The following is a 23,326-nucleotide window of genomic DNA, read 5'->3' as shown; positions in this document are numbered from 1 at the left end:
TAGATGGGAAATCCATTATTAGTTTTTCTACCAGCGTGTGCTTGTATTCATGTATTTTGAGATTCCTCTCCAGTGACAGAAGTAATGATGGTACATTGTCCTTGTAGTAGGGATCCATCAGGGTGGCCATCCACTAATCTGCACTGGTAACAATACAGGCAATTCTGCAAGCACTGCAGAATGTATTGGCTCATGTGTGCCAGGCTGCCCAGAGACAAGGACAAGCTGTTCTTGGTGGGAAGTGTATCATATGTATTATATCTGTATCCCCCAGTCATGCTCCAGTGAAAAAATAACATGGATGTTAATAGCCCCATAGACTTTAATAGGTACGTGTTCTATCCATGAAGCACGTACCCGTTAAAAACCGTACTTGAAAAACAATGTCTGAATAAAGCCTAAAGGTTTCTAAATGGTGTAAGTCAAAAAGAAATGGATTTCCAAGGCTTGCTTTATTGATGAACAGGTCATCAATATCAAATCTGTGGGGGTTCAACACATGGCGAGCTCACAAGGCAATCAGCTGTTTTTTCTTTTGCTTTTTTTAATGTCTTCTTTTTAAGCTTTGATGCTGTTAAAATGTAAATCAGTGAATGGACCAAAAAGCGCAACTATTTTCACTTCAATAGGACTAGCTGAGTTGCAGAACTTAAAGGAAATCTATCAGTAGGATCACTCCTCCTAAGCCATCTCTATTGGCATGCAGGTCATAAAAAGTTGAATAAAGTGCTAACTTGATTTCGTCAATCCTTGGCCTTATTCCAAAGTGAACCAAATAGAATCTACCTCCAAAATCCACAGACTAGTTTCAATAAAAGGAGGCATTATCATTGTGAGACATGAAGATCAGGAGAGCAAACCGTCAGTCATTATATGCCTCACATTGGTAATACCCCCTTTCATTTAAATTAAGCTCTGGAGGCAGAGTCTAACGGACATCTATGTCCAGCCTATAGATCTTAATAGCTCATTTACATATGGAGAAAAATGTGAACTTCTCTATGATTGCAGATATCAAGGTATCATTTTATTTAGCTTTCTGTGACCTGCATACCCATATAGACGGCTTAGGAGGGTTGATGCTACTGACAGATTCCCTTTAGGAAGGTCCCTACATGGTGAAAGGAGTTATACTGTTTAGGACACAGGTATGATATTAATTCATTATTTATACCACAGCGGTGTGACATTTATACTAATGGAAATGTAAAATGTAGAGAACAGATGATATAAAAGGATCAAAGGGGGAAGAAAAATGAGCAGGGTCAGGAATACAGAAGCATCCACCATGTAGACCGCTGGATTTAAAGGGTTGATGCATTGTGTAAGATAAATATCATATATGGCATATCCTGAACAATACAGTATTATTGAATTATAACAATTCATCATAAGTCATTGTTACAAAGCTCGGCTCAGACATTCTCGGTACAAGAGCTGTAACAACATTCAGCAGTGGTTATTTAGTGGCGGTCTCACCATGTTCTCCATCAGTGTACCTCTATGTATGGTTGTAAAATGAAAAGTAATTAATGGTTTGTTCAAAATATTTTTCCCCCAGGGAGAAAAATAAATATCTACTTTCCTTATCAACATGTTGTGCAGAAAACATGCCTTTTTCATCTATTTTTAGTTTCCTGGGAAACCAAAAATTCTATACATTCCCACAGCTTGTATAATGGAGATAATAGAAAAGGTTTGTGATAATGCTTTCCTGCAAAAACTAAAAGAATGTAGAATTATGTGACATCAGACATGACCATGTCCAATATCATATTAGGGTTTAGCATGTCGGGCTTTTCTCAAGCCCTAGAACAGACCAGATGGCCCGGCAAGTATATTATCCATATAATGGGATTTGCAGAAACCTTACATTTCTTTGGGATAATAATCAGCAGACATAAGCACTCCTCATCTCCGCAGAAAACAATCATTTCTCTGCAGGTGTCCACCTTCCCTCTAATTCTGACTCAAAGATTATATAAGAATATATCATACTACTAGACTAATGGGTTTTCTGAAAAGATTCCATTAAAAATGTTATTTTTCTAAGTAAATATTTTTTCCTCTCACACCATCTCTAATTCTAATAATCTTTCAAAAGCATAGCTTTCACATGATTTATTTGTTACTCTGTAATGTCTGATTTTGTCTGTATCCCTGCATGTACTGTCACAAAGCCACTCACTTCGGTGCGGGATGAGGTATCACAGTAACCGTTTCTATTTAAAAGTCCGGGTAGTTTATTTTACGCTACATAAACCGCAACATAGGAAAACTTAAATACAGCCTGTTTCTGGCTCAAAGTAAAAAAGTACTGCGGGTTCGCCCAATTGAGGTAGAGGCCAAATTGTTAGACCTTGAACCAAGACACACACATGGAGATTTGCATGTGTCCACACACAGACCATGTGTGAGATATTCAGACCACATTTTACAATGTGAACTACATCATGAGATGGAGATATGGTGAACACAGCCATCCTGCCCAACTCTTCAGCTTCTCATATAAGTCCAGTCATGTCATGGCTGAATAACCCCTCTTAGTACTGTGTGTACTAGAGCATTACTCCAGGTTTACATCACAGAGGACAATTGCCTCCATAATACATATCTAATAATAGTAATCTTCATTTTTATATAGTGCTAACTTATTCTGCAACGCTTTACAATGTTTGCATACATTATCACCCCTGTCCCTGATGGCGCTCACAATCTAAATTCCCTATCAGGAGGTCTTTGGAATGTAGGAGGAAACCAGAGAACCCGGAGGAAACCCACGCACACACGTGGAGAGCATACAAACTCCTTGCAGATGTTGTCCTTGGTGAGATTTGAACCCAGGACTCCAGCACTGCAAGGCTTCAGTGCTATCCACTGAGCCACCATGCTGCCCATCCACTATGTGTTATTACACCATGCACAGTTTGTTTCATAAAAAAAACTCAAAATGTTCTTTACTGAATCTTCATGGGTCCAATGCTGAGTCTCAGCTGCTGTTCCCTATGTCTGTAATTGTTTGCAGTGCTGATGTCATGTCATCAGTGAACTAAGCGGCTTTGATCAGCTGGTGGTATCTGCTCAGACGGAGGAACTGAGCTTACTAATTGGCTGCAGCGTTGTCAATGTGACAACAGTGCTGCAGACCATAACAGGCAAAGGAAGCAGCAACGGAGACACATCGTGGGACCTGGGATGAGTGAGTAATGCCAATTTGTTTGTTTAGAAAAAACTGCACCTGGGAACAGGGGTTTTCAGAAACAGGAAAACGCTGTTATTATATTCTTGTAGTTTTTCTTAATGTATTAAAGAGGCTTTGGAAGACAGTCATATACTTTTATTTTAGAGCAATTAAATTCAAATTCAAAGAACTTGTGATGCCATCAGAAGTCTAGTTGATTGAATTGGAATAAAATAATGCTTCATAGAATGAGATGACCATAATGTTAGAAGAAAAAGGGGTAATCGCACCAACAAAAATCCAAGCATCCAACAGTATTGAAGAGTAGCCACATGTCATGTCAAAGTGAGTTTCTATGAGAATAATTCAGTAACACTAAAAAACAAGAAATATTATTATATGCAAATAATTTTCATAAGTTGACATGTCATGTTTTTCATTAATATTTTTAAATGATCCTTCTTGAAGTGTGGTGTTTATGTAGCTCCTCTACTAATTATACCAACTTCTTGACTACTTTCAGACCTCCCAAAATTTCAGGCAGTTCTGTGTGTGATTCTGTAACGAATGTCTTAGTAGAGTCCTCAGCTTCAGAAGTCGGAAGTAGAAGATGGTTGGACTCCCCAACACAAAAGTCTGAAATAATATATTACCATCTCTGCCTTTCTAATAACTGCATACACAGCTCTGAACAATCATTGTATACACAGTTCATTTCTGCAGTCCAAATCACTAGTTATAGCCCCGCCATTGTAGAAAAAAAAGCGTATCTCCAATGTAGAAAAAAATTGTATAGAAAGAGAACACAATTTAAAATGTATTTCGGTTGTTCTTTGTAATCGTAAAAATAATAATAAAAAGAGTAAAAAAATTGAAATGCATATATAAAAATATATAAGCATAAAAATTAGGCCCAATGTATTATGAAAAAAAAGAGAATTGAATCGTAAAAGTTTTGGGGGCTCTTAAAACCACACATATGGAAATAAAAACTGTTTAGGAGACAATTGAAAGATTATTATGTTCTGGTCAATGTTAACCAAGTAACATCTTTGTAATTTATGTCAGTGTAATTGACGTCCCTAAGTTCTTTCATCCAGTCATGTCTTAGTTATCTTTACTATATCATTATATTTCTCTTCCAACATTATTAATTTTAGATCCTTCATCTTATTAATGAGGCATCTGGCACTTTATGAGTTTCACAATTCTCCATTACTTTTTTCAAAATTAACTGTTCCATCTTCTCCATCCATTCCGCTCTAGTTACAATACTTCACTTCAAGTCATTATCTACAATGCCTTCCATTTTATACAAGTTATTTTTCTGACTTTTTATTTTATTTTTATTAGTAGTGGTTGAGTCCAGTTCCTCATAAAACACACAGCAATACTTATGTATTATACGTAATAGTATAACATTGACAAACATGAAAGGGTTTATTGATGACTATTTTTTCTTTTAACTATGGACCTAAAAACTAGCAGACAGGTAAGTGATACCTACTTCCCTGTTGTGTCTGACACCAGCCACTGCAAACATAGAGCAGTAACAGACTGCTCATGCCGGTGATTCAGCGGCTTAAGTTGATGTCATGTTTCAGCGGCTCCTTTTCCACTCTGTTCTATTGACGGGTTGTGACTGCCAATGCTATTTTAGTTGACAGCCGGCTCCCCACTGCCCAATTCTGAGAGACGGCTGTAAATCAGCATAAAGTCGGTAGTTACACCCTGTCAACAGAGAAGCCCGGAAGTAGAAAAGCTGTTCTTTTGATATTGAGCAACTGAATGGCTGGCAGGAGTGGTCTATGACCAGTCTGTGCAGGTGAGGAATAGAACAGACAGGTAGTTGAGGTAAGCCTCAACTACCTATTTTTAAGACCACATTTTAAAAAAAAAGTCACGGATAAACCCTTTAGATTAAAGCAGGGATCAACAACCTTTGACACTAGCTGCTGTTAGTTTCAGAACAGATGGATTGCTAATGGTTGTTGATTAGAGATGAGCAAACGAGCTAGGATAGGGTCTTATCTGAGCACACTGGAGTATTCTCCAAGCATCTTGGAGTTCTTGTATATTATGTTTGAGTCCCTGCGGCTGCATGTTTTGTGGCTGTTAGACAGTCTATATATGTGTGGGGATGACCTAACAAACAGGCCATCCCCACATATGTTCAGGCTGTCTATTACCACAAATCATGCAGCCGCAGGGACTCGAACATAATATACGAGCACTCCCAGATGCTCGGATAATACCGGAGCATGCTTGAATAAGATGTTATCCGAGCACGTTCGCCTATCACTATGGTTGATCCCTGTATTAGACCATACCATTCTTAGGCAACCTTCAACGGCATCATGAAGAAGTCATCAGTACTATTGACTATAGCATATAAAGTCTTAAAACTACAGGGATTGAAGTTTTCACCGATGCTGACCTCGTCGGTACAATGGTAGCACCTGTGAGATAAGCATGATGTATGTATCTTTAGTGGAGCAGGAATTGACAACAACTCATTGTCAGAGCATTAGTGTTAGGAGTCGAGTTTCCTCTGCTGCATAGGGGGAATCTCGATCCGTCTCCGCTGCGGTCTCCCATTCTCCTCCAGCCGCAGTGGAGTCTGCTCAGCAGGGACGTCGATCCCAGCGTCTCGCTCAGTCTGACTCTGTGCGAAGAGTTGCTGCTGCTTCTCCAGTCTCTGCCATTAAAGTCAGTGCTGGTCAGCAGCGAGCGGACTTCTCTGGGACTAAGTCCTTGTCTGCACGTACTGAGCATGCCCAGGGTAAGATCTCCCGTTGGAGATCGAAGATCATGTGCTCAGGCTCTGCAGCACATTCCATTGGTCCTCTTGGCAGGTCTTGGAAGGGCAAAAGTGCTGTAGCCACTTCCTGTGCTGCAACTATATAAACTGCGTATGTGTGTATGTTGTGAGTGAAAGTCGCTCTTTAAATAACCCTCCCTATTGAATGTCTGTTCGCGGAAGGTGTGTGTTTGCTATCTAGCGCCCGACTTATCCTACAGCACGATTCACACATTACAGCGTCCTCTTGCTGTGTCCGCCTGTACGGCGCCGTGCGCTTGCCTTGCGCTTTCCATACCCAAGCCAGTGTGGTTGGTGGCGTCCGTCAGTGCGGCATTGCTCGCACTCCTGTGCATTTATATATTTATACTTAGTTTCCTTACACACCCAGTTGTGGTGTAGTGCCAGCGAGGGTCTAATCGGACTTCAATCCCAGTTGGGGTTAAGTACGCTGACTACTCGCTCGCGCTTTAGGTGCGGTACCGCGATCCTGTGACGCAACAGGATTGCTCCCTTCACGCTGGGTGAGGTTGAACCCACGTGTATATACTTTAGTGTACCGCCATATAGTCTGTATTTACTAGCAGCAGGTTTTCACCTGCACGGTGGACCCCGGACTGTGAACGCATCTATATCACCTTTCTTGGTGCGTTCCGCCAGTCCTAACAGAATACTAGCGCCAGGGTCTGGCTAATAAATGATGGACAATCAGCATTCACAGCGGTACATCCAGCAGCTGGAGGGAAGGTTGGCGGCTCTTGAGCGTTCAACTTCAGCTGTGGATGTCACTGCTGTCGCTGTTCAGGCTGCTAGTGTTGCTGCAGCCACCTTGTCCACTGCCGCTCCTGTCCCGACTCTAACTCGCCTCCCGCTTCCAGAGAAATTCTCTGGTGACAGTAAGTCTTGTAGGGGTTTCGTGAGTCAGTGCTCTATCCATCTCGAGCTTCTGGCCTCTCGTTTCCCTACAGAGCGGGCTAAGGTGGGATTTATAGTGTCTCTTCTGTCGGACAGAGCATTGCAGTGGGCTACGCCGCTATGGGAGCGTAGCGATCATGTGGTGCAGAGTGCTCGGTTGTTTCTGAGCACTCTGAAACAGGTCTTTTTGGGACCTCGTGTCACCCATGATACGGCGCTCCAATTGTTGGCATTGACTCAGGGCTCGTCCTTGGTCAGTCATTTTGCCGTCCACTTCCTCACCTTAGCATCTGAGCTGGAGTGGTCGGATAAAGCCCTCATTCCGATATTTTGGAGGGGGCTGGCTGACCACGTTAACGACGCCCTGGCCACTAGGGAGATTCCCGCCACACTGGAGGAATTAATTACTCTATCCACTCGTATTGATCTCCGTTTTCGTGAGCGGAGGTTGGAGCGAGCCCAGTGTAGGCAGAGGTTTCGGCTGGCTCCCACCTTCGCCAAACCTTTGGAATCTCCAGACCAGGCTCCTGAGCCCCATGAGCCTGTGGTAGAGTCTCGAGCAGGATCTAAGTCCCGGACCGCTCGTGCACTCCAGATTTGTCATCTTTGCCAATAGTCTGGACATCTTGCCTCCAGATGTCTCAAGCGGTCGAGGAAACGTCATCGTCTAGTGGTAGTTGGTGGAGGTGCACTAGACACGGCGACGTTTGCCTCCAAATTGTCCTTTAAGGGGACAGTAACATTGGGCTCATCCTCTCACTTGGTGAAACTCTGCGTGGATTCTGGGGCGGAGGGCAATTTTATGTCTTCAGCCTTCGCCCAACGTCACGCAATTCCTCTGGTCATGCTATCTCAACCAGTAACCGTATGAGTGGTGAATGGGTCGACACTGCCCACACAGATTACACATCAAACTATCCCTTTTACTCTGTCCATGTCACCATCTCATCAGGAGATTATATCTCTACTCGTCATTCCTGAGGGAATTGATGAGGTTCTCTTGGGGATACCTTGGTTATGGTACCACTCTCCTCACATCGAGTGGTCCTCAGGCAGAATTCTGGGATGGGGTGAATCTTGTGGGAACAGGTGTCATCGAGAGTGCGTTCAGGTTACTACTACAGAGGTACCCGCAGATCTCTCCTCTCTCCCCAAGCAATATTGGTCTTATGCAGACGTGTTCTCCAAAAAGGCAGCGGAGACTCTTCCGCCCCATCGCCCCTATGACTGTCCTATTGATCTCTTGCCTGGTGCTGAGCCTCCCCGGGGTCGAGTCTATCCATTATCTCTCCCGGAAACGGAGGCAATGTCTCAGTACATACAAGAGAATCTGGCAAGAGGGTTCATAAGGAAGTCAGTGTCACCTGCTGGGGCAGGGTTCTTTTTCGTGCAGAAGAAGAATGGAGAACTACGTCCATGCATAGACTACAGGGGTCTTAATGCTATCACAGTTAAGAACAAGTACCCTTTGCCGTTGATATCTGATTTCGATAGGCTTCGGGGAGCTAGAGTGTTTACTAAACTAGATCTGCGGGGTGCTTATAACCTGATTCGCATCCGTGAGGGGGACGAGTGGAAAACGGCATTTAACACCAGAGATGGGCACTATGAGTATCTGGTGATGCCCTTCGGGCTCTGTAATGCACCTGCCGTTTTCCAAGACTTTGTCAACGACATCTTCCGGGATATGCTTTCCACCTCGGTTGTAGTCTATCTGGATGATATTCTCATCTTTTCTCCAGATATTGACTCCCACCGGAGAAATGTTGGCAGAGTCTTCGACCTCCTACGGGCAAACTCTCTTTATGCAAAGTTGGAGAAGTGTGTGTTTGAGCAGGAGTCCTTACCTTTCCTGGGCTATATCATCTCCGCCCAGGGATTGGCTATGGATCCTGCCAAACTACAGGCTGTGATGGACTGGCAAGAGCCCCATTCTCTTAAAGCGGTGCAGCGCTTTATGGGGTTCATAAACTATTACCGCCAGTTCATTCCCCACTTCTCAACTCTGGTAGCTCCCTTGGTAGCCCTCACCAAGAAGGGAGCGAATCCCAAATTGTGGTCGGAAGAGGTCTCCAAGGCCTTCACTTCTATTAAGTCCCACTTTGCTAGCGCTCCCATCTTACATCGTCCCGATGTGGATAAGCCATTCCTAATGGAGGTGGATGCCTCGTCCGTTGGTGCTGGAGCAGTCCTCTACCAAAAGGATGCTCAAGGTCGGAAGCATCCAAGCTTCTTCTTCTCCAAGACCTTCACGCCAGCGGAGAGGAACTACTCCATCGGGGACAGGGAGTTGCTAGCAATGAAGTTGGCCTTTTCGGAGTGGAGACACCTTCTGGAAGGTGCGCGGTTTCCCTTCCAAGTTTACACGGACCACAAAAATTTGGTCTATTTGCAGACAGCCCAGCGGCTAAATTCTCGCCAGGCCAGATGGTCCCTGTTCTTCTCCCGGTTCCACTTTTCCCTTCATTATCTCGCCGGGGAGAAGAATATCCGTGCTGACGCTCTCTCTCGCTCCCTTATGTCAACTGAGGAGGAGGAAGAGGAGCCTCGGCTTATTGTCCCTTCCGAGAGCCTGAGAACCGTGGCGCCGGTTTCGCTAGAGTCTGTGCCTCCGGGCAAGACTTTTGTGCCCATTAATTTGCGACCGGAGGTTCTCTCTTGGGCTCATTCGTCCAGGGTGGGTGGACACTTTGGGACAAAGAGGACATCTGAGCTACTGGCGAGGACGTACTGGTGGCCGCATATGGTCCGGGATGTCAAGGATTATGTTCTGGCGTGTGTCTCCTGCGCCAAAAATAAATCTCCGTGTCAAAGGCCAGCTGGTTTGCTCTATCCCTTGCCGGTGGCAGATAGGCCCTGGGAGATGGTCGGGATGGACTTTGTTGTGGGTTTGCCCAAGTCTCGCGGCTGTACCATCATTTGGGTCATCACCGATCATTTCTCAAAAATGGTGCATTTGGTGCCGCTGCCGCGGTTACCTTCTGCACGGGCCTTGGCAGCGTTGTTCATTAGACATATCTTCCGCCTGCATGGTATGCCAGACAAAATTGTCAGTGACCGGGGTCCCCAGTTTGCGTCTCGGTTCTGGAGAGAGCTCTGTCGTCTTCTCAGTATTGAGTTGAATCTCTCTTCCGCTTATCATCCCGAGACGAATGGGTTGGTAGAGAGGGCCAACCAGACCTTGGTCACATACCTGCGACATTTTGTTTCAGCCAGGCAGGATGACTGGGCATCCTTGCTATCATGGGCAGAGTTTGCACTGAACAACGCCGTAGCCGACTCCACTGGACAAACCCCATTCCTCCTCAACTATGGTCAGCATCCACGGGTACCTGTGCCTATGCCCGTGTCTTCCGCCGACTCCAGGGTGGCAGACTGGGCTGTGGAGGCACGGGATATTTGGGACCGCACTCAGGATGCCATTCGGGCCTCTAAGTAGAGAATGAGGTCCACCGCCGATGCTCATCGGCGCCCCGCTCCGACCTTTGCTCCTGGCGACTTGGTGTGGCTCTCCGCCCGTAACATCAGGCTGCGAGTTGAGTCCACTAAATTTGCTCCTCGCTACTTGGGTCCATTCAAGGTCCTCGAGCAGGTTAATCCTGTGGTCTATTGTTTGGCCCTTCCGCCACGCCTGGGTATCACCGATACCTTTCATGTGTCCCTCTTGAAACCCGTGTATATGTCCCGGTTTTCCGAGTCATCTGCTGGGACATCGGGTTCGTCTACGGACGATTATGAGGTGAACGCTATTTTGGGGTGCAAGGTGGTGCGTGGTAAAAAATTTTATTTGGTAGACTGGAAGGGTTATGGCCCCGAGGACAGGTCCTGGGAGCCTGTTGAGCACATTCGGGCTCCGCAGCTCATTGCTGCCTTCGAACGTAGCGAGGCCCAAGGAGGGGGGGCCCTAGGAGGGGGGGTAATGTTAGGAGTCGAGTTTCCTCTGCTGCACAGGGGGAATCTCGATCCGTCTCCACTGCGGTCTCCCATTCTCCTCCAGCCACAGTGGAGTCTGCTCAGCAGGGACGTCGATCCCAGCGTCTCGCTCAGTCTGACTCTGTGCGAAGAGTTGCTGCTGCTTCTCCAGTCTCTGCCATTAAAGTCAGTGCTGGTCAGCAGCGAGCGGACTTCTCTGGGACTAAGTCCTTGTCTGCACGTACTGAGCATGCCCCGGGTAAGATCTCCCGTTGGAGATCGAGGGTCATGTGCTGAAGCTCTGCAGCACATTCCATTGGTCCTCTTGGCAGGTCTTGGAAGGGCAAAAGTGCTGTAGCCACTTCCTGTGCTGCAACTATATAAACTGCGCATGACCGCACGGCCATGCGCTAGTATTGTCTCATAATGTTATATGTGTGTATGTTGTGAGTGAAAGTCGCTCTTTAAATAACCCTCCCTATTGAATGTCTGTTCGCGGAAGGTGTATGTTTGCTATCTAGCGCCCGACTTATCCTACAGCACGATTCACACATTACAGCGTCCTCTTGCTGTGTCCGCCTGTACGGCGCCGTGCGCTTGCCTTGCGCTTTCCATACCCAAGCCAGTGTGGTTGGTGGCGTCCGTCAGTGCGGCATTGCTCACACTCCTGTGCATTTATATATTTATACTTAGTTTCCTTACACACCCAGTTGTGGTGTAGTGCCAGCGAGGGTCTAATCGGACTTCAATCCCAGTTGGGGTTAAGTACGCTGACTACTCGCTCGCGCGTTAGGTGCGGTACCGCGATCCTGTGACGCAACAGGATTGCTCCCTTCACGCTGGGTGAGGTTGAACCCACGTGTATATACTTTAGTGTACCGCCATATAGTCTGTATTTACTAGCAGCAGGTTTTCACCTGCACGGTGGACCCCGGACTGCGAACGCATCTATATCACCTTTCTTGGTGCGTTCCGCCAGTCCTAACAGTTAGGAGTTAATAAACAAGGAACAAGGTATTAATAAGCTCTATTTAATAGCTAGTTAAAAAACACTATCACATTCACTTGTATCTATGACAATAAGATCCGAAAATGTATCACACTTTTTCTACAGTTAAACACATATAAGGAAGAGATCCATGTTGCCATAGTGATGGAACAGATTTTTTAAAATTAGCATCGGAAAGAATTTTATGTAGCTTGAAGGTTAACAGTTTTTGCACGAAAAATGTTACAGATATGTAGAACAAACTCTAAGCATAAAACACGTTCCAATTTCTACTTCATAGGACGCACTTGATATCATTTTATGCTTGCACATTTCGAACTGTAAACTTCTAGAATCTATTACATACCTGTCCAGTGAAATGCAGCAGAGATGGAGTATGGAAGCTGTTGTCAGAAGAACATCAAGTGATGTACGTACCAGACAAAACATCTCCCCATAAATCCACTTTTCTTCTACTAACTCTATGGCTCCAAATGGCATCACCAGTACTGATACCAGCAAGTCGGCAAATGCGAGTGACACGATGAAGTAATTGGTTTTGATTTTCCTGTAAATAAAATGTAAGAACCATCACAATAATTCACTGGTGTTGCTATAAGTTCATTGCCCACATGTTTATTAAAGAACATACATGAATATTTAAAGGGCTTATCATGTAAAAAAAACAAAAAAAAACAAACTGGACTTGCCTATCATTGCCATTGAAGCTCCATCCTTCTGGTTACTCCTCAACAGTGTTTGCTGACAAAGCTTCAGAAATGACATACCATCCACTAGCACAGCACATAGCCACTACAGTGAAATATTGGGCCAAGGCATATGGCACAAGACTAACGAGCCCAGTGTTAGGCTACTGTGGTCTTGTGCCATACAGATGGTGCTGGACTAGTAAAGGCAACAATTGGTAGGTACAAGTTTTTCATTTCTATTTTTTTGACAGGGTAAGAAGTCAGAAAGTCAGAACTATGGTTTTTAAATTGTTATTATCAGAGCTACATTCTTTTTTTGCACAGCACAGTAAATGCAACTTATTGATAATATACAGGTTGAGCCCACCATTTAGTTTCTTTCTTGTAACTTTGTGTTCTGTATTTTTTTATTTCTAGCCGCTCTTCAGTGCATGCAGGTTCACATAGCAAAACGGGAAGACTTATGTATATCTGTTAAAACTAAATTTCATAGAATCATAGAATGTTAGGGTTGGTAGGGACTTCCTGGGTCATCGTGTCCAACCCCCTGCTCAATGCAGGATTCACTAAATCATCCCAGACAGATGTCTGTCCAGCAGCACTTGCTTCTCCTCAGTGCTGCAGACCCCATCCCTCTCTCCTGTGCACTTCTAACTAACCCTAACTACCACCTCTCTGAGTTATCATCAAGCTAATCAAAGTATAAAATACACCTTAAGCATCTATCTGTACATTCTTTGCTCTTGAACAGTACCCTGCCTTCCCAGCATCCTTGGATAAAGTGTTATGCAAGCATTCTCGTGTGCTAATAGAGTATCGTCGGTGCGCTCAAATACTTTGAATCACCATGTGTGCTTGTCTCATGGCTGTTTGACAGCAGAAACACATGCAGGGATTGTCTGCATGTAGGCCCTGTACATAGAGCCTACTCCTGCAGTATATCTCTCCTCTCAGCCCTTCTGTAAAGAGCAATATACTGCAGTATATTACTAATCTCAGCCCCTGTATACTGTCATTCCTGCAGTGGGTACGGAAAGTATTCAGACCCCTTTAAATTTTTCACTCTTTGTTTCAAATTCAAAAAAGTTCATTTTTTTCTCATTAATGTACACTCTGCACCCCATCTTGACTGAAAAAACAGAAATGTAGTAATTTTTGCAAATGTGTTAAAAAGAATAACAAAACCAGAGAGCCCCTCTAATAGCTATAGCCACTAACTGCATTTATTTAAATTAAACTTCCTACATATATTACATTGTAACCATAAAAAAGAGATTTTTGTAAAAAGGTCAATGGTCTTCCATGTTACAGTTACAGGAAACAAAGGTGTTTTTCTTAGAAACAGTGCCACTCTTTTACTTGAATGACATGAGTGTAATGCCAGACACAAGCTACGTACAATAGACGCTCTGTTTCAGGATCAAGCAGACTGGACAGTCAACATTTTTATTCTGTCTGGACTAAGAGGGCGAGATATCAAAATTGGTGCAAAAGAAAAGTGATTTCTCACAATAATAATATTAATAATAATCAGATTAAATTCTCTTATTTCTCAGTGTGAGATGTCAAGATTTAAATTTTCCTTGAACAACCACTCCATTTTTCTCCCGCACCATTTTGGGTAAATCTAAACCATAAGGCTATGTTCACATGCAGCGTTTATGCATTCTTCTTTTTTACAGACAAAACCGGCTCTCCTAGCAGTAAAAACACATTACTCTAAATGCAGATTTTGCTGCGCTTTTGCAAAGGTGGGAGGAAGGGTGACCTTTTTAGCAGCATCTTTTTGCAGATGTTTTGGTGCAGATTACATGTTTGATTTGTCTGATGAGTTCTAACTTAATCCCATCCACAAGCTGCATTGTTTTGGCAGAATCCTTGCAGTAATTGTTTTTGTCACATTTTTTTTAAATCGTAGAATTTCAATTCCTTGTGCAGAAACAGTGCAGATTTGACCTTTGGAATGGTAAGGGTGAAATATGCAACAAAATCAAAAATATAGCAGAAACCAAAAGTAAGGCATGTGGATTCTGCTTTAGATTCACTGCACAATCTGCACTGAATATACAACGTTTCGACATAGCCTTAGAGCTAAATAAGCTTAGCCACTGAGTAGGAAAATAATCAGTGGACATTAAAGAGGTGTTCTGGGATTGAGTTACCTTTCTGCATGTGACTGTCAGGATTCCCCTCTCTTTCCAGCTCCAGCTGGAGGTCACATGATTGCAAGTATCATCTGCTTCTCACAGCGTTCCATTGAGAAAAGTGGATGAGAATCTAGCTGGCATGTTGGCATACTTGCAATTACTCTGCGGTCCAGCTCACCCCAAACCATCTCAATTGGGTTTAAGTCTTGTGACTGTGGAGGCCAGGTCATCTGGCGTAACACCCCATCACTCTCCTTCTTGGTCAAATAGCCCTTACACAGCCTGGAGGTGTGTTTAGGGTCATTGTCCTGTTGAAAAATAAATGATGATCCAACTAAACGCAAACCGGATGGAAAGCATGCCACTGCAAGATGCTGTGGTAGCCATGCTGGTTCAATATGCCTTCAATTTTGAATAAATCCCCAACAGTGTCACCAGCAAAGCACTCCCACACCATCACACCTCCTCCTCCATGCTTCACGGTGGGAACCAGGCATGTAGAGTCCATCCGTTCACCTTTTCTGCGTCGCAAAAAGACACGGTGGTTGGAACCAAAGATCTCAAATTTGGACTCATCAGACCAAAGCACAGATTTCCACTGGTCTAATGTCCATTTCTTGTGTTCTTTAGCCCAAACAAGTCTCTTCTGCTTGTTGCCTGTCCTTAGCAGTGCTTTCCTAGCAGATATTCTACCATGAAGGCCTGCTGCACAAAGTCTCTTCTTAACACTTGTTGTAGAGATGTGTCTGTTGCTAGATCTCTGTGTGGCATTGACCTGGTCTCTACTCTGAGCTGCTGTTAACCTGCGACTTCTGAGGCTGGTGACTCGGATAAACTTATCCTCAGAAGCAGAGGTGACTCTTGGTCTTCCTTTCCTGGGGCGGTCCTCATGTGAGCCAGTTTCTTTGTAGCGGTGACCCACGTTACAGCCAGGGGGCCCTGTTTGTGCGCTTCAAGATGCGCTTGGAGGCATAAATGTGATGAAACAGTGACTGGCAGAGTTGTGAATGGCCGATATGTGTCACAGAGGGAGTCTGCATGGTAAGTCTGATGCAATGTTGTTGTTCTGGGACCTGTAGTCCCTCAAGAGTTTGGATAGTTATGAAGGGAGACTTACTAGGCTAGTTATGTGAGATGGGCGGGACAAATTAGCCACACATCCACACTCCCACCCAGGGGAGTGGTTACAGGTATGCAATGTGATCAGGGTGTGGGTCACGTGGTTCCTGTGTATGGATCCATTTGTTCCATGTGCTAGGTCCTGGATGGTCGGTGTTGGAAGCTCCTGTGAGTGGAGTCTTCCTGGAAGCACCTGAGACCGTGGACCTGATGAATGGTCAGTGTTGGATTGTTGGAGTCCTGGAAGCACTGCTGAGACCGTGAGTCCTGCAATAGCCTGGGTGTTGGATTGTCCTGGAGTGGGCTGGAATCCTGGAAGCACTGCTGAGGCTATGGACTGAATGCTCGAGGGTGTTGGATTGTCCTGGGATTAGCTGGAGTCCTGCAAGCACCTGGTAAGAGTGTGATTCCTGGAATGGTCAGAGTGTTGGATTGTCCTGGGATGGACTGGAGTCCTGTAAGCACTTGGCAAGATCACGGACTGATAGCCTGTGTGCTGGAATTGCCTGTGATTGAACTTCCTGGAAGCACATGGAAAGGCTGCATCTACAGAGCCTGAGATGGTTTCTGTGTTTGGGGAAGCTACAGTTCCTACTGTGGGTCTGGACTATCCGAGGTGCCCTGTTCACAAGGACGGTGATCCCAGTGAGGCAGTTTCCCTGTGAACTAACACTGGCAGGAGTCAGTGTGTAGAGCTGAAGCTCCTGAGGTAATCCCTGGTATGGGATAAAACCTATAATATACGGCAGAGACGTATCTGCCATTGGAACAGATTGTCGGGGTTTAATATGTTCCGTTGATGCATGTAATGTAATGAAGAGAAAAGACGTGACTACCGAATGTTTTGTAAAGCCACACGTGTTAAAGTAACAGATTGTGTGTAACCTGCCTTACGGTGCGGTCGGTTTATGACGCTATAATAAACCGGAACGGACTTAATTTATGTAAGAAATCGTGCCTGTATGCATTATTCCCATGCAAAGCGAGTGTCCCCCAAGACACGTAGTGGGTGAAACACTACACACTTGATGGTTTTTGCAACTGCACTTGGGGACACTTTCAAATTTTTCCCAATTTTTCGGACTGACTGACCTTCATTTCTTAAAGTAATGATGGCCACTCGTTTTTCTTTACTTAGCTGCTTTTTTCTTGCCATAATACAAATTCTAGCAGTCTATTCAGTAGGATTATCAGCTGTGTATCCACCAGACTTCTGCTCAACAAAACTGATGGTCCCAACCCCATTTGTAAGGTAAGAAATCCCACTTATTAAACTTGACAGGGCACCCCTGTGAAGTGAAAACCATTTCTGGTGACTACCTCTTGAAGCTCATCAAGAGAATGCCAAGAGTGTGCAAAGCAGTCATCAAAGCAAAAGGTGGCTACTTTGAAGAACCTAGAACATAAGACATATTTTCAGTTTTTTCACACTTTTTTGTTAAGTATATAATTCCACATGTGTTAATTCATAGTTTTGATGCCTTCAGTGTGAATTTAAAATTTTCATAGTCATGAAAATACAGAAAAATCTTTAAATGAGAAGGTGCGTCCAAACTTTTGGTCTGTACTGTATCTAAATATTGGTTTTTATCAGTTTTAAGTTTAAGGGACGTAAGTGCATTGTTCCACACCCATCTCTATTTCCTTCAATTGGCAAGAACATAATCTGTGTCTCCGCTGTATTTCCACTTGTGCAGATTACAAATTACTGTGACCTAGTAAGAACTGGCAATTACTTCAGAATTGAATACTTTCCTCCGCAGCATTTTGATTCAGATTTTTATGGAAACATTGTACTTTTGTTCTTGTACTGGCAGGAAACATCATCCATATTGGTAGGATTAGGATGCCACAATGACAGCCTGACCTGAGCGATGAGAAAACCTTTCAGGAAATATGAGACACAAATAACTGTCTTCCTGACACAGGAAGATCTTACATATATTACCACTTATTTATTGCACATCAGATCTATAAAACCACCACTCCTAACATTCTTCATGATTACACATTCATGATCTCAGTCAAGACTTAACTTGAGACAGTAATGGGTAAAAATTGCACATGAAATTCTTCTTGACGTTTCAGCTAAGAAACCCGAAAGCGGCCAAAGGCTAATATCTATGATATCTGTATGTAAAATTAAAGAACGGGTCAGGTCTTTATCTAATATATAATTGCCTAGAATGCTACTTCCTGCAATTTGTGCCAACTTCCGTGGCTTTGTCCGGAGCTAATGTCCGGAGCTAATGTCCGGAGCTAATGTGCGGAGATAATGTCCGGAGCTAATGTCCGGAGCTAATGTCCGGAGCTAATGTCCGGAGATAAGTGACGTCAACAGTGTCCAGTGTCTGATTGGTTGCCGCCTGCTGCGAGCGACCAATCAGAAACGTGCCGTACTGTGACACACTCCGCCCGCCATTTTGGTGTGATTTTTGAATTTTTACCTCACAGCAAGTTTCTACTGCGTGGAGGCGGGCCCAGTGACGTTGCTCTTCAAGCTCCTGCCGAATTTCGTCAAAAAAATGATAATACCATTTACCAAAACTATATATATTTAGTTGTGAAGTGGTTCAGTGACATTTTCACACCAATTTTGAACTTTTGTTTGGTGTTTTCTCCATATACTGCCTATTATTTTTGTTCTTTCTTACTATTATTTATTAATTGTATTATTCTTACATTTGAATAAATAAAGTATATAGGGATTCTAGACTCCCGATTCTTTAGAATCGGGCTGCCATCTAGTATATAATGAGCCTTTAAGAATATGACAGCAAATTTCTTAGCTTCAATTAGTGGTTGAAATTCTCCAGAGGAGAAGGTGCTTTCTGGTTCAGGAATAGATAGATCGGTGGTTAATCAAATCACATGCTGTAAAGATGATCTGAGTCAAGAATGTCTCATTGTCTGACTCATAGTGATAGGAAATCATTCACATTACCAAATACTCTGCTACCGTCATTGTCCTATATCTAGAAAACCAGGGATAAAAATTGGCTTCACGTAGGAAGATATATTGCCACGTTTCCTTCAGTTTCGGTTTAATAAATTTTAGATGGGTTTCTAAAATGCAATCCGATTACTCTTATCCAGTACTTGCTGTTTTTTGGTGCTAAGACTGCAGTAATGTACAGACAGGATTCCTATTAGCGGAATGTCATATAGCAGTAGGGTCCTATTCAGATTTTTTCAGGTTTGTGAAAAAAATTGACCAATTTAAAGTAGCGTTTTGTCAGTTTGTAAATTTTTACCATTAGCGTTTCATCGGGTATTTTCAAAAATAAAATTTTCAAAGCTTCTCCTATTAATTACAATTTAAAAAATGGACAGCATACAGATTGGACATGGATGGCATCCATGTTCTGACCATGATTCTTATGAACCCATAGACTTAATTGAGATGTTTCTGTCATTTTTATGTGTATACACAGTCCATGGGAGAACTTGGTACATGAGAATAGTCCCTTAGCATAAGATTCCAGGTCCAAGAAGTTCCAACATATTTCTAGAATTACAACAGCAAAGGCTTCAGGGAAGTGATCATCAACCAGCAGCACTTCAGTTGTTGTGAAATTATAACTCTCAGTATGCACAGACCACCACAAGCAGTTGGGTAAATGTAAGAGCATACTCAGAGTTTTACTTTTATAGTTTCACAACAGCTGTATTGCCTATAGTTTGCCGACTTCTGATTCAAGAGAAGCTATTCTCAATACGAAGTATAACTACAGCTTAGCTCATTTAACAAGTGCATATCCTCCTCAAGCATATTAGTGATAAAATCCAAGTTGTGACTCACCTCAGCTGTCTATCCCTGCATACTGCCACCATCACAAGAAGGTTACCCAGAATGGTCATCAGGATGACTGTTGTGATGAAGGTAATGAGAACTGTCTTCTCCCCCACACCGAATCCCTCTTGTGTTCTATTTGGAGCAAAAACACAATATGGCAAGATTAAGGGCGGAACAATTTGGTGAAAAGGTTTATGGAATACTGTATATCTCTACAAGCAAATAAAACCAGTATTTTGTTGAATTACAGATTTTTGTAAACTGCTAGTGGAATTCATTTGCACTTAAATATATTCACTCTGTCTAGTGACAAGCCTTTCCTTCTTCACTTTGAAGATAGCTAGCCTGTTCCCAATCGCTAAAAATAGGGATAATTTTTGGAAGGCTTGATAAAAGGCATTGGTAATTTCCTAATCATTCTTTGAATAGCAAACCTGTCGTAGAGCCTCAAAAATTATATTTTTTTCACTCATAGCTGAGAAGACATTACTGTCATACAACGTGTAGGAAAGACTAAGTGCAACATGAAGGGATAAGGTAAAGGGAACCGAACACTAAGGAAGGAAGAGTAGAGTCCCCTAGGTACATCTAACATCACCCTGTCTGTCCTATCATCCCTATATAGGTTCTGCACCTATCACCAAGCAGGATACCTAATTCCTGCCTGACCCTGGCGATAAGCACAGCATCGGGAAGGACAGGATGAGCGCTAGTCAATCCTCACTACCAATAAAGGCAGATGGGATACACAAACAAGCAAAACACTTAGCTTGAATAGACTCAGAGAGAAACACTGACGTCCTCCAAATACCAGGGAGGAAGATAGCCGACTGCTATAGCTCCAAGCCGCAGAAGGGAACTGGAAATAGAAATATCACCTGCAACTTCCAGAAGCAAGCTGAAAGTTATAAACACCCCAGTCCAAGTGTGTCAACTAAAGCCCGGAGAAGGTTGCCACTGGGTTCTAGAGTCACCAGGACATGTGAAAGAGGCCCAAGGCTAGGCTCACATTTATCCAGCGCTTTGCGCTGAGCTTTCATACCATGGTTTCCGTGTAAAGCTCTGAAATACATGATTGAGATGAAACACCCAGAGGAAGATTCCCTATACTGAGGCAGATGGAGGTACTGTGGACACCATATGACCTATGATCTGGTGTCCATCTTTTTAGCTGTAAATAATAGTGCGGTGGGTCACTGGTTTTTGCACTGTTGAAAAAAATTTCAATGCTGAACAGAGACCAGACTAAGTCCAGAGTAATTCTACTGCCTCATTATAGTGAGTGTATCCCTGAGGTTTCATCTGAATCACATCACTTGAATATTCAGATGGAAACCCTTATGTAAGTGCTCAGCGTTGAGCGCCAAATAAATGTGATCCCAAGCATTGTAAAATGTTCCTAATAAAAACTTCAACTAAATCGACAGAAAAAATAGGTTCCCACTCAGGTCAGCCATCTCTTAATGGAAATATAGGGGGCATTCACATTACTGGTAGTACAAAGGCTCTTGAAAAGCACTATGGCTCTTTGCCGCAAATAAAATTCAGCAAATTCTGCACTCCCAGATCTAAATGCCCCCTCCCTTCTGAGCCCCACAGTGTGCCTAAACCATATTAATCATCCACATGTTTGGCATTTCTGTAGCGATTGCTGACAGCCTATTTTACAGGTGCATATTGTTAGGGCTAGCGGAACGCACCAAATAATTAGATAGATAGAATAAGGTGCGTTCGCAGCCCGGGGTCCACCGTGCAGAAATGGAACCTGCTGCTGAGTAATGACGGACTATATGGCGGTACAAAATGGATTCACAAACGGGTTAACTTCACCCTGTATGAAGAAAGCGAACCCTGTTGCATCACAGGGCCACGGTACCACACAAAAGTGCTCAAGCAAGGAGTCACAGAACTCTGTCCCCAGACTCTGGATTAGAGTTCATCTAGACCTCTTGTGCTCGACACCGCAACTGAGGTGTCAGAGTGAATGAAATAATAATAATTATTTAGAAGCACAAGAGTGCATGCAGTGCCGCTCTGGTGGATGCCGCTAACCACCCAGGCTTGGGTAAGGAAAGCGCCGTGAAAGCGCACGGCACCGCACTGGCGGCCACAGCAATTAGACGCTATTTTGTGTGTCACGTGCTGATAGCTAAGTCGGGCGCTAGATAGAGAATGCCAAAAGTGTGCAAAGCAGTCATCAAAGCAAAAGGTGGCTACTTTGAAGAACCTAGAATATAAGACATATTTTCAGTTGTCTCACACTTTTTTGTTAAGTATATAATTCCGCATGTGTTAATTCATAGTTTTGATGCCTTCAGTGTGAATGTACAATTTTCATAGTCACGAAAATACAGAAAAATCTTTAAATGAGAACGTGTGTCCAAACTTTCACCTTTCGCAACCACTTGGATAGCACTCAACAGTACTGAGCTGACTGGATGTGAATCAAGGCCATGGGGTCAGGTAAAGCTTAGAACCGCAGCACGATCTTTCTGTGTCTTCCTCTGCCTGTTCTCTCACTTTGCTCCTCACTCCCCAACTCTTCTGTATAGACTATAAAAGACTCTGTATCATAATACCATACTGAGCTAGCAGTCCATCTTTTCAGAGCAAGAAGGTGTTCAAGAGTCAAGGAGAAGAGGAAAAAGTTACTGATAAGTGGGGAAGGAAACAGTTTTCTTTTGATGATATACTCTATGTTAGAATGTTTCTTATATATCCTTTACTACCAAATTTGTTGAAAGCACAGTTTCCATTTAAAAAGGATGCCTTTTGCAAAATTGTTTCCCCATAGGCACAGGGACACAAAAAAATTATACTGAGCTCTTACCCTCCTGAATTCCAGCATTATCTCCATTGCTACTCTGTACTTTGTTGTGCAGCTCCAGCAGTCATGTCAGTTTGACTGTGACTGCCGCCAATCACTGAAATGAGCAGCTCTGTTGATGTAGCTGAGCTCAGTGATTGGGTGTAACACATCATCACTTCTGCAGCTAATCAGCAGAGATCAGAGCAGTGGCAAAAGGCAGCACTGGACCCAAGAAGGGTATGTAAGAGCTTAATTGCATTTTTTGTATCCCTAAACCTATAAACAAAAAGACATGAAACAAAACAAATCCTTTAAATTCATGGGTAAAATAGAAAGGGTGCAATCAATATCTAAAATAAAATATATATTTTGCTATATCAAATGGCCATGCTGCATTGCTGAGCTGGAAATTAGAGTAATATAGCACTGCCCAGTAATATAAGCATTTGCCTCTGACCGGCCATAATATTTGGTCAGATGATTGCCTTGCAGAGAAATGTGCAGGAACAGAACTAATAAATATCTTAACAGTTGTTATACATCATCATTTAACCTTATCTCCTTGTACTACCCAATGTAGCCTTATAGATTGTATACTATTTCAGCATTTACTGTGCTACACATAACTTTTAGTACACTTTTGTGTCATTGAAGCATTAGCCGAACAAATGAAATATGAACTATAAAATACACAGGAAAAAAATTGCAACCATATCTGTAACAACCATTTATTAATGCAGGAGCATTATGTCTTTAGTTATGGTTGGTAGTATTGTGATCTCTATGCTTACACAGTCTAAAAATTATGCCATTAGAAGAATCCCCTCTACTGCTGTATGATGTCATGTGTGTGCCTAGGGAATCCATGCAATACCCATTATATGCCATATCTATTATATTTTCTTTCCAGGTGGTTGCCTTTTACCCAGAACATCGAGTCTCAGCTGTA

General features: G+C 43.3%; 1 protein-coding gene across 2 annotated transcripts in view; it reads right to left on the bottom strand.

Moving 5' to 3' along the window:
- The window catches only part of HTR4 (5-hydroxytryptamine receptor 4), a 998,998-nt gene that overhangs the window by 451,651 nt on the left and 524,021 nt on the right, over positions 1 to 23,326 (bottom strand). For both annotated transcript variants that reach the window (XM_069764171.1, XM_069764170.1), the window contains exons 3-4: positions 19,575 to 19,700; positions 12,164 to 12,364 (exon numbers count right to left, since the gene is read on the bottom strand). In XM_069764171.1, the coding sequence (XP_069620272.1) occupies positions 12,164 to 12,364; positions 19,575 to 19,700 (327 nt within the window). The remainder of the gene's footprint in view (positions 1 to 12,163; positions 12,365 to 19,574; positions 19,701 to 23,326) is intronic.

The sequence above is a fragment of the Ranitomeya imitator genome, chromosome 4 (assembly GCF_032444005.1).
Source record: "Ranitomeya imitator isolate aRanImi1 chromosome 4, aRanImi1.pri, whole genome shotgun sequence".
Classification (NCBI taxonomy): domain Eukaryota; kingdom Metazoa; phylum Chordata; class Amphibia; order Anura; family Dendrobatidae; genus Ranitomeya; species Ranitomeya imitator.
The sequence above is the reverse complement of the archived record's forward strand: the minus strand, read 5'-3'. Positions and strand labels throughout refer to the sequence as shown.